The sequence below is a fragment of the Phasianus colchicus genome, chromosome 28, assembly GCF_987193195.1.
Source record: "Phasianus colchicus chromosome 28, bPhaCol1.hap1.1, whole genome shotgun sequence".
Lineage (NCBI taxonomy): Eukaryota > Metazoa > Chordata > Aves > Galliformes > Phasianidae > Phasianus > Phasianus colchicus.
The window spans coordinates 4184403-4196448 of NC_143463.1; the positions used below are offsets into that span (position 1 = coordinate 4184403).

Here is a 12046-nt window from a genome sequence, read left to right on the forward strand (position 1 = left end):
CAAGGCTGGTCCCACGCCCGCCGTGGCCTTTTTATGCAAAGGGGAATTAATTAGATTTGAATATGGTAATTAAGCCATCAAGCCCGCCGGTGCTACGAGGTCCCTTCTTTTCTTCGGGCTTTCTTCTCGCCCCTCTCTCCCGCCGCCCCTTAACCCTTCCCCCTCCGCTGGTGCACCCACAGCACCGCTCGTGCATCCTAATGAAATGCCGCCGCCAGGATGTGCCCTCGCCACCCCGTTCTCAGGGTTCTGTCTGTCCTTGGGACTCCATCCGTCTGTCCGTCCCTATGGGTCGAGCGCGACGGCTGCGCATCCCTCCCCAAAAATCCCCGAGGTCGCGTAGGGATGGCAGCCCAAAAGCGGGCCATGCGTCGCTTTGGGGTTTCAGTGTCTGATGGGTGCGGTGGGAAATTGTTCCTAAATCCATTCCCCCAGTGCTGGGCTGTGTTTTGAGCCCTTCAGATCCTGAAGGTGCTCTCGAGTGGTTTTTCTTCTCCACGCGTTGGCTCTGGGCCGTGAGGTGCTGCTGATACCCAACTGCTGTGCGTGGGGATTTCCGCCCCGTATTTTGTGCTTAAAAGGAAAAATAATAGAAAATGGAATGTGCCCCCGATGTCTGCATCCAGGAAATTATTATTATTTTTTAAAACTGAGAATTAAAGGTTTTCCCATCACTGTGTTCCTTGCTTGCAGCCCTGCACACAGCTTCCAAGCCGGGTGATGGTGCCAAGATGGGAATACAGCACGCAGGGATCTGAGCAGGGAAAAAAATCCCAGGAATATTTTTCTACAGATATTCATCTCCATAAGGAAAAAATATATTTTTTTCTTCTCTTTTTCTTGCTCAGGAAGGAAAAGAAAGAAATGGGGAAAACCCGCAGGAGCTCAGAGATGCCTCTGGGCGCTTTCTGAATGAGTAAACTTGGATGGGCAGCTCTTAAAAATAGGGATCTTCGGAACGGGGTCACTTTTGGTGAAACTTTTAATTGTGTTGGCAGTCTGCTTCCCATCTGAAACAAGAAAAAAAGCAAGATTACACATGTATATATGTGTTATATGTATAGATACGGGGTGCCATCCTGCACACGCGCATTGTATGTGTATATATACGTGCAGTGCACAATGTGAGCCCAGGCTGCTCAGATTGCAGCCCACCGCTGCTGCTCGTTAGGACTCCTTCGTTTATGTAGAAGGGTCAGGACGCAGAGATGGGGCAAAACTCATCTATTTGAGGCTATGCTCCGACTTTTCATCTCTTCGCCCCCGGGAGCGGTTCGGTGGCTGCAGCATCGCACCGCCCTCCCGCTCGCTGGGAGCATCCAGGGGTTTAATCCAAGCTGGCACCGCTGCCCACGGGAGGGGCGGCCCCGGGCTGGAGCCCCCGCGCCCCCCCGGCCCTGACCTACATAGCGGGATGCGGCCACCTGAGTGGCCCCGAGCCACCCGCGCCAGCTGCTGCGTGCAGGGACAGGCGCCCGTCCTCCGCATTTCCTCAGGGCTGAGTTTGGGAGAAATAAGGGAGAAATGGGTTTTCTCGCTGCCGGCCCCAGAGGGGAGCTCAGGATGCCAGTGGGTACTGAGTTGCAGGCTCTGCCCCATCCTAACCCCATGGCACTGGGATGGTGCCGGTGTCTTTCTTGCCCAAGTGCTGGTGGCATCTCCTGGGCTGCATTTCTCATCTGTGTGAACGCGGGCACAAGCCTCAGGGTGTTCATCCACCGCTCTGCAGAGCCCTCCTATAAAGCAGAGAGAGGGAAAACAAGTGGGGAATGAGGGAGGGGGATAGAAAAGGGAAAGCTGACAAACAGGAGAGGAAAGGCAGCGATGGAGATAACCGTGGGACAGATAACGCCGAGCGCAGAGGGGAAATACCAGAGGGCTGCTGGATGGGAGGCAGATTGAGGAGAGGTGGGAAAGGGGGAGTGAGGACAGAGTGCAGTGGGGCTGGGGGTGGCAGTGGTGACAGCAGGGTCCCCGCCACGCTGGGATAACCCAAAGTTGGGCAGCATCCCCATGGCCTCGCTGCCGACCCCCTTGACTCCCAGCAGAGCCGCTGGCGGATGGGATGGGCACTGAAGGCAGTGGGGCTGTGCCTCCCACACCACACGAAGCCTTCCTGCAGGATTTTCTCCCCATCCCGCTCTCCCCGCCTTCCCGCAATGCCACGTGGATTCCCCGCGGCACAGCAAAACAAGCGAAGACGTTTTCTTTTGTCTCGGCTGCTGCTTGGCCGCGTGTCTGCGGCTCTACGCCACCTTGGCCTCCTCCCCTCCATTCACAATTTCCTTCCCATTCCCGTGGTGAGAGAATAGAGACAAACCTTTCTTTTCTACCTTCCTTCCTCTTTATTTTTTTTTCTTTCTTTCCTTCTCTATTTCTTTTTCACTCTTTCTTTTTCTTTCTTCCTTTTCCTCTTTCTTTTTTCTTTTTCTTCTGTTCCTTCCTTCCTTCCTTCTTTCCTTCCTTCCTTCCTTCCTTCCTTCCTTCCTTCCTTCCTTCCTTCCTTCCTTCCTTCCTTCCTTCCTTCCTTCCTTCCTTCCGCCCTCCCTTCCCCCTTTCTTTTCTCCCTTCCCCCCTTCCTTCCTCCCTTCCTCTTTTCCCTCCTTCCATCCTTTCTTCCTTCTCTTTTTCTTTCTCTCTCTCTCTCTTTTTTTTTTTTAATTTAAAGCAACCGCAACTTAAATAAAATCAGCATCCAGGAGGTGTGAAGAGACAGAAGGTGACGTGGAGCTGCTCCAGTCCCAGCTCTGGCCATGGGTTTGGTCGTGGCTGAGGATCCCCAGGCACAGTGCCCACCTGGGCTCAGTGCTCCTCATTATCCCTCTGAGCTCCCGTAACCATTTATGCTACTTCTGTGCAAAAAAAAAATCAGTGATGGATGTGCCGGGAAGGGCTCAGCACCAGGGGGAGAGAGGGGAAAAAAGGGGGAGGTTGGAGAGAGCTTAAAAATTACAGTGGGAATTAGCAGGAGTCTAAGCTGTTGTTTGCGCTGCCCATTAGCATCTGCCTATTTATCTGTCACCAGATCCTTGTGGCATCCATCCATCCATCTGGGTCCTTGTCAGTCTGTCTGCCTACCTAATTATCCATTAGCATGGCAAAGCCCCATGACAGCGGTCCTGGCGAGTCAGACACGAGACCACCTCATCTGCCCTCCGCCATCGCCCGGATCCATTTATGAGCATGACTGCCAAAATTGGGCTCAGAACGGCCCCAACAGTGCTGCCTGGGGAGATGCAGAGCAGGGTTGGTCCGTGGGGTGTTTCTGTGTGCGGCGTGTGCTCACACACCACCATGCTGTGTGCGTGTGAGTGTGTGACGCACCGTGTGCTTTCGCTGCTCATCGATGCTCCATCTTGGTTAGATGAGAGAAAATCAGAGCCAGCGTGCTGGTGTGGCTGCGAAGGGCACGGCGTTGGTGCAGTGGGTGCGGTGATGGGCACAGTGTTGGTTCCATGGGCACTGTGTTGGTGCTACGGGCTCTGTGTTGGTGCAGTGATCACTGTGATGGGCAATGTGGTGGTGCAATGGCACTGTAGTGGTGCACTGGGCACTGTGTTGGTGCAGTGGTCACCATATTGGTGCATTGGGCACTGTGTTGGGCAGCGTGTTGGTGCAATGGTCACTGTGTTGGTGCAGTGGTCACTGTGTTGGTGCAGTGGTCACTGTGTTGGTGCAAGGATCACTGTGTTGGTGCAGTGGTCACTGTGTTGGTGCAGTGGTCACCGTATTGGTGCATTGGGCACTGTGTTGGTGCAGTGGTCACTGTGTTGGTGCACTGGGCACTGTGTTGGTGCAGTGGGCACTATGCAGGCACAATGGGCACTGACAATACCTTGCCATTCATCCAGCAGCCCTGGTGCCGTTGGCTCTTTGTGCCCGTGCCGCCGCGTGGGTTTCTTTGTTCAGGCAGCAGCAGTGGGCAGGTTCCCCCTCCCCGCCTGCCCACGGCCCTGCTCAGCCCGAGGAGCAAATCAGCGGCGTTTGCATATTCAGAGCAGGTGGGGGCCCATATGCCTAAGATGCACCAGACAAAATTAGCCACCATAATCATAATCAACTGTGCCGTTGTGCTGGGGGAAGGGAGAGGTTGGCAGACAAGCCTGATAATTATGAAGCTCAGCATGTGCGCAGCGGTTTTGCAACAATTATGCCTAGCTCAGCAAGCCGGCAATGATGCTTGTTACAACAACCCTCAATCTCCAGCCCGCCCTCCGGTCGTGCGCTCCCGGGAGGGCTGTGCTGCACCAGAGATGTCGTCCGTGGTGGAGAAGGGGACACGAGGATGGGGATGGGAACATGAGGACAGCACAGGGTGGTGGCCGGACCCCATCCTGCTGTCCAACCCACCTGGCCAAGCCGTGGTTTTTGGAGGAACCATCCTGCCCAGCAGCTCGCTGCATGGAGAGCATTGCAACCCCTCTGCATAAAGGAGCTCTGGAGCTCCACTTGCACCAAACGGGTTTATTTTTGCCTCCCAGGACTTTTTCCCTTTCCCACCCTCCTCCTCTCGTCTATGCAGCTCGGTGGTGGCAGGAGGTGACACTCCAGATCCATCCCCAGCCCGGCGCTGGCGGGGCGGTGTCACGCAGCATTTCCCTGAACGAGCCCTGGGGAAGGGAATGGCACGAGATGCTTTGTGGTGCAGTGAGGAGCAGCCCCTGCTCTGTGTCCTTGGGAAGCAGTGGTGGCAGGATGCAGCCAGCAGAGGAGAGGGGAAATAAAGCAGTTTCCTCTTTTAAATACGCTGGGAGCTGCCCCAGCTGGACTCAGGGGTGATGCTGGGGTGCATCCCTTGGGTACATTGGGGATGGAGGCATGGAGGCTGCAGCCATTCCCTATGGGTGAGGTTGGCTTCCCTGCAGAGGTCACAGTACTCTCCTGAAATGATGTTGATGCCAGCTGCGATCTGGGCATTTCAACCTGAGTTTGGGGTTTGCAGCACAACCCATCGCCCCACACGGCTGCAGCAATGTGGGGTTGGTCGGAAAGGAGCTCAGCATATGTGGAAATCACGGCTGTGCTCTCCCCAGCATCTCTCCTCCTCCACTCACCTCCTGCATGGGAGGGAGAACCCTTCCCCAGGTGCAGTTATGGGGATCATGCAGCCCAACAGGAGAGATTTGTCCATGCACCCGCAGCATCCCAGGAGCATTTCTGCCCATTACCTCCCAGTTTGTTGAACAGAAAGATGCTTCAAACCAGCACAGAAACGTCCTCGGCACTGGAGATGGCTCCGCTCTGCAGCGGAGATGAGATGGGCTCTGCTTTGCTCCAAATGAGATGGTAGCAGAGTTGCAAGAGGAACCATTTGGTTCATTTATCCCATGGCTGGCACAGAATTGTTCCCAGGGCACTTCCCAAAATCCCACAGAACACATCCACCCTGCAGGCATTCCCGATATCCCTGAAGCCCCAGGAGCACACAGAGGTTTGCACAGACGTGCCGAGGTCCAACTGCTTCTCCCCATCCTTTGGGACAGGCTGCGCTTTGCTGATGTAAAAGGATTTCAAGGCAGATGTTCCAATGTCTGTTGTCATTGGGGCAGTCAGGGAACGGGGTTTGGGGATCAAATGGGACAATGCAAAGGGCACAGGCACACGATGGCTGCACTTCGTGCACAGCGCCAGCTGTGTGTTGTACCCAGGATGGAGGATTTGGGGCACCCGGGTGGCACCCAGACTGCTCTGCCCGTCTGCTTTGGCTTTCACAGATGGAGGAATTATTGGAGGGAAGTGCAGCAAAATAACTCAGAAACGTGTATTTTATTGTATTTTTTTCTGCCTTTCCCACCCCCAAAGCTGCTGTTGGGAGCAGAGCAGCTTTGCAAGACTTGGGGGAAGCAACGACATTCCCCCACCTGTTTGCTTTTCAACTATTTCTTTTAAGCAACAGCTGAAGAGCAGCAACTTGCTGGACTATAAATTCCCAAATTCCCCTGATCCTGAGCACGGCTTTTATTCAGATGCAGGCGGCAGAGCGGGGGAGAAGGTGACCACCGGCTCCATAAATATTATATGGGGCGACGGCGCTGTGCGGGGCCGTGGGCGCAGACAAAGCGCGCATTGAGCCGCTGGCCCAGCTGCTGCGGGCGGCCAGGATGGGGGTCAAGGTCAGAGGTGGCCCTGTGCACATTATCCCCCCCCCCAAGCCCCTTTCCCCGTGTCCATAACATCAAGTGGAGAGGCTGCTGCTGGCTGTCCCAGTGGGGTCGTGCAGGAGGGGAAACTGAGGCACCGTGCGACGACGCACCGGTGCTTTAATCTCCTGGGGATCCTTTGGGTGGCCCTGTTTAAATCTGCCTTCACTGTGGGTTTGTCCATGGAGGGACCACGGAGGGCTTTGGGGTGCTCCGAGCGCAGCCGAACCCATCCAGGTTCACTCCTGCCACCGAGCAAACTTGGATTTTAGAATATTTTACTCCCTTTCAGGCAATCCCTTAGCAACGCTTGTTTCCATGGCAAAGAGCGGAGAACCTCGGCGCTGATGCTGAGCTTTGCCTCAAACTCCTCTTCTGATCTTGCTCCAGGTCCCTGCATGGGGATGGAGCCGGGACCAGGCAGTGCCTGTCCTGCACTGGGCGCATGGAGCCCTGAGCACAGGGAGCTCCTGCAGGAAGGAGATGGGGAGCTCAGCCCCATCCCTGTGAGCACCACGCTGGGGAAGGGTTGTGGGGCGTCTCCAAGCTTTAATGAGAGCAAACGAGGTGCAGTTGGGGCAGACGATCTTTGGAGATCATCCCTTCCAACCAAACCACTGTAAGGTTCTGTAATTCTCATTGTAAGAAATACCCCCGAAGGCACACAAGGTGAAGCACCACTGGGATGATGCTGCCAGAAGGCCCCGAGGTTAAACCCAGGGAGTTCGGGGATGGGATGAGAGCTGTTATCTTGGGAAAGCTCTTATGGCTGAGGGGACTTTTCCTGAGTGCAAACCCAGTGCTCAGAGTTGGGATTTGGTCACGGTTTCCATTTCAGTCGCACCCAAATGCCAGTAGCTGCTCACTGGTGGCAGTGTGAGGGCTGGGAATGCTGCAGGGCCGTGCGGGGCTGCGGTGCTCGTGTTCCTTCCCAAAGGCAACAACTCACTCCAAAATCATCATCATCATTCCTGCAGAAAATCCAGACGTAGAAGATGCTTTTTAGCTTTCAAAAATCCCAGCCACCACTCACAGCATTTTGTAGGGAGCAGACTCAGGTTGGATTTTCCATTTCTCAGTGAAGAGCATCCTGCCTTGGTGGCCAGTCCCAGAATGGGTCCGTTTGGGGCGATGCTCAGGTCCAAGCACTAGGGATTATGCAGGGTTTCCTGTTTTCTTTCCCAGTATCAGCATTTCCATGGGGACAACCCCCCCAGCAGCTCAGCCATTGGTGCTTTTGGTGATATTTAAGGCCATGCTGAGCTCTCCATCTGCAGCTGACCCCTCCAGGTCACAGTGCTGATATTGGGAGGTGCCTTCCTGACTGGGCATGGGTACCTGGTGCCAACATGCCCCATTCACAGCCATACAAACACCTCTATTCTTCATTAACATCAAATAAAACACACTTAAAAAGAAGCAGAGAGAATGCAGCCATCGTCCCCTTCTCTCTTCTCAAAGACGGGCAGAATTCAGCATGATATTTCTCACCATGCACCCACTCCCTCTCCACAATCAAAATCTTTGCAATCCTGCAGAATTTTCCTTTGTATCCCATAGCAAAAGAGCCTTGAGAGGAGCCTCAGCTGTTCAGCGGGCAGCCCCAGTGCCAGCAGCATTGCATCAGGGGCAAAGTGCATCCACCCCCCTCCCCAGCAAAGAGGCAGTGCTGCTGCTGGCACCGATCACAGCGTGGTGCAGGGGATGGCCACACCATGGCCCTCTCATCCTTGCTCCTGGAGGAGGAAAGGAGATCTTTGTCCCCTGCTTTTATTTTGCTGCAACGGGAGCGAGTTCTTGCAGTGCTCCCAAAGGAGCCTTAAAAACTCCCAAATCTGACAGCTAAAACAGGCTTTCGCTCTGCTCATTTCCAAGTGCTCACCAGCCCTGCTTTATTTACACCGCTTCTTGATGCCCCCGTCCCCCCACCCCCAGCCCTGGCTTTTTTCATGCACACGCACAGCACTGGGCTCTGCCGTGCTGCTGGGAAGGGGCAAAATTAATCCCTATGGAAATTTATTGAAATGAATTCCCTGCTCGGACACTCAAGCTGTTCCCAGCCCGGCTTTTCCCAGGGCAGAGCAGCCGGGGAGGAGGGAACAGGATGGGGGCCCCGGTTCCCACCTGTGTGGAGCAGTGGGTTTGGGCTCTTCTCATTCCCTCTGCATTTAGGATCTGCTGAGAGCCCCATCCCAGCCCCATCCCCATCAGGTCTCACCCCAAAGGGCTGTCACAGGGGAGGTGGGGGGCACATGGGGTGGCGCTGGGGCAGAGCTGGCACTGCATTGAATCCCAACCCCATAAGGGAGTGGGAGCAATACCCCCAGAATGGGGCTCTGCAGCATCTGCATCCCACAGACAAGGCTCCTTTGAGATCAGGCACAGACGTGGCCTTGTGAGAGCTGGAAAAAGGGCTGGAGGTGGGACTGGGGGGAACAGCCTGAGTTTATAGAGAGCATCCTCATGGATGGGAGGATGAACCCTCACCCCAAAACCTCATTGGAGGCAGGAATCAGGGATCGGGGCTGGGTGAAGCAGTGGAACAGGCACTTGGCAGGGATTTATGCCATGCAGCACTTGTCAGTGCAGGTTTAGCACCCCATAAAGCAGAGCTGAAGGCCGAACGTGAAGGGAGAACACAAAGATGAGCAACTGAGGAGCGAATTCAGGTCCCACCAAGGGAGGGATGCATCGGTGGGGAAGGAGTGTGGGATGGAAGCGGGATGCTGATGCTCTGTGTCCCTCCACAGGAACAGGGATTTGCTGACTGCATCCCACAGACACAGTGCTGGATCCCCATGGGGGTGAGGACACAGCTGAGGAAACCACTGTGCTTCCCCAGGATGGCCTGATTGCAGCACACCCAACAAAGGCACAGCTCTCGGTGAGGACCTGGGGGCAGCACCCACCTTTCTGCACACTGGGATGTGATGTTTGTCCACACTGCCAGGATGGGCTCCGATCAGAGGGTTGGTGCAGTGGTGGCACTGTCACCTCCTGGGGATGGGATTCTGGCAGCGTCCATCGAGGGCTCACACCCATTTCTCCCTTTAACAGGTGATGTGAGAGGACGCCACGTGGTCTGGATGGCCAAGAAGGGCTGGAGGAGAGCCCAGGCATTGTCTGAAATGTGGGCAGGGTCTGGGCATGTCCCCTTCCTGTCCGCAGGGTAAATGCTTACTTACTCTGTCCCATCACTGGACCCTGGGGGTCCAGAGCTGCTACCACCGAGCCCAAGGCACCGAGGGACAAGGCCTGCAGCAAAAGGAGGTGAAAAGGAAAAACAACAAGTATAGTAAAGGTGTTGAAAGCCTACAGCAGTATCACAGCCGGTCTCTCTTGTGTTGCTGATGTTGGAGTGGAATTTTCCTATAAGCCACCCCAAACCTCCTTCCCCAGGGTCCCCAGCCCTGCAGAAGCTGTCCCAGCCCCTTTGGGAGCCAGCAGCACTGCAGCCATCCCTGCACAGCCACTGTGCTGCAGGGCACGGCCATGGGATCAGCTCCTCGTGCCTCTCCTGTGCACGCTCCCCCTCTCTTCTATCTCAGTCCAGTGCTGGGAACTGGGTCCAGCTCTGCTTTGCCAGTGGCAGGGGTGGCACTGTGGGGACTCACAGTGGGGATGGGAGGGGCACCAGCACCCACCGCTCGCACCCCTCCCCACCTCGTGCCACCACCCCAAGGACTCGCTGCAGCTCCCAGCTCCCACCTGTGTGGCTTTAACTCAAATTCCAAGCTGCTGCCTTACAGCTGAGCCTGGAAATCCATCCCCTACAGCTCCAAACCCAGGAGCGCCGGTGTCTGTGAGCCTGAGTTCTCACTTGCTGTTGGGATGCCCAAGCTGCAGACCCAGCTTTGGATCTGGAAATGGCTCCGAGCTCCCCCAGGACCCCACCATCAGCTTTAACACTTCGGGATGGGCACCAAAACGCAGCGCTGCTCCATGTGGGTGCAGCTCAGGGCTGTCCTCTCCCAAACCCATCGCATCGGCACCGCACGCGCCCGCAGCAGCATCCCACCGCCCAAATATTGAGCCGTGCATTCAGTCACCCCGCCGAGGGCCGGGGCAGCGCGGCTGAAGGAGCGTGGCAGTTTGTTATGCTAACCGAGGGGGGCTCCGCTCGGGGGACGTGTCGGAGAGGTCTGAAGAGCAAGGAGTTCACAGGCCCTCTTCCTTTGTCATGCTAAAAGTGCAACACAGAAAATATATACAGGCAGCTGCTCAATGGAGCGTGAAATACAAGTGATTTCTCCGGGAGCTCTGGGTAATGCAATGCAGCCCAGACAATGCCCACCGCAGCCCCACCGCCTTTGTGCGAGATGGAAAACTTCGGCGGGGGGAAACAGGACGGCAGCTCTGAACCTACAGCTGCCCCAGAGGGCAAAGTCCCTGAGAGGGACCCCAACACCCACCATAGGGACCCCAACAACCATAGGGTCCATAACACCCATAGGGACCCCAACACCCATAGGGTCTGTAACACTCACAGGGTCCCTAATGCTCATAGGGTCCCCAACACCCGTAGGGTCCATGACACCCATAGGGACCCCAACAACACCCATAGGGTCTATAACACTCATAGGGTCCCTAATATTCATAGGGTCCATAACACTCATAGGGTCCATAACACCCTAAGGGTCCATAACACCCTAAGGGTCCATAATACTCATAGGGTCTCTAACACCCACGGGGTTCTCTGCCGTGGGATGGATGGGCGCTCAGCTGCCACATCCCTGGCATCGGCTCTGGGATGGGCACAGTGTGGCCGGGCCTGGCACGCTGTCCCCGAGCACGGGGTGGGGACCCCGTTAACACGACGCCGACATCCCGGCAGAGCCGAGCACCGCCCGCGGCAGCAGCTCCTATTGCTGATGCAAATTGGGGCATCCCACAGGAGGAGGGAGCGGTGTAAAATCAGTCCTCAAAGGAGCTTTTGTGTCTCCGGGGCTGAGGTGCTCAGAACATCCATCTTTCCCCTTTCCCTCCTTTTTTTTTTTTTTTTTTTTTTTTTTTGTGGCTGAAACTGAAACCCGACACTGGCCCGGGGTGGGGGGGTTGGGGGTTCCCGAGGTCCCGCATTCGTTCCAGGCACCGACATCCCCCGGTGCATCCCCTGCGAGGGGTGGGGGTCTGGGTGGGGTGCGGGACACGGGAGGTGCTTGGGGTGGGGGGCTCTGCTCGTGGTGGGGACGCCCGAAAGTCAGCAGCGGGGGGGGGGGGGGGGGGTTGGGGGCACCGTAACCCGTGAGCTCGGCCCTATCGGTGGAGGGCTGCGCGGCTCCGGGGGTGTCTGGGGAGGTTGCTGCTGCCCTCCGCCCCGGGCCGGGTACCCGAACCCACGGGAGAAGCTCGGGGCACGGGCGGAAGCGACATCTAGCGGGAACGCATCCCGTCGCCCAGAAGATCGATATCCATGGCAACCCTCGGGCATCGCCCCCCCGCCCGGCCCGGGGGCACCGGCAGCGCCAGGGACCCCCCCCCCCCCACATTGGGGTGGACTGGTTCCCATCGCGAGGTCAGAGAAGGCAGTGTGAAGTGCTTCCGAGCACTTGTGCCCGGGTCACCCCGCAGTGCCAGGAGCAATGCACGATGCTGTTCGCGATGCACGATGCTGTTCGCGATGCACGATGCTGTTTGCAATACACGCAGCGATGCACGGTACAGTTTGCAGCACACAGAGCGATGCACGCTGCACAGACCCTTCCCCTGCTCTGGCATCGCCCACTTTGTCCCCTCCGGTGTCACAGGGCAGCAAAGGGGTCAAATGCATCAAACGGGAAACTCGTGCAGAAGGAGCCGCAGCTCTCAGAGCTGTGCGCACCTCTGCGCTCCGAGCGCACCAAGCGTGGGGCTGCGTGGGCATTGCAGAGCCTCCCTCTGTGCACACGTACAGCACACGGGGCGCA

General features: G+C 56.5%; 1 protein-coding gene across 12 annotated transcripts in view; it reads left to right on the top strand.

The window, feature by feature from the left end:
- The window catches only part of LOC149914732 (uncharacterized), a 30347-nt gene extending 20491 nt beyond the window's left edge, over window positions 1-9856 (top strand). For 5 of the 12 annotated variants that reach the window (XR_016460286.1, XR_016460284.1, XR_016460288.1 and 2 more), the window contains exons 3-4: window positions 8891-9024; window positions 9198-9847. Coding sequence is in view for 1 of the 12 variants with exons in the window: in XM_090126074.1 (XP_089982200.1) it covers window positions 8891-8992 (102 nt within the window). In the remaining 11 variants the exon portion in view is untranslated. Of the gene's footprint in view, window positions 1-8890; window positions 9025-9197 lie in introns of all 12 variants that reach the window. The other 7 variants (XR_016460283.1, XR_016460282.1, XR_016460280.1 and 4 more) reach the window with 5 other exon arrangements.
- The last annotated feature ends 2190 nt before the right edge of the window (window positions 9857-12046 follow it).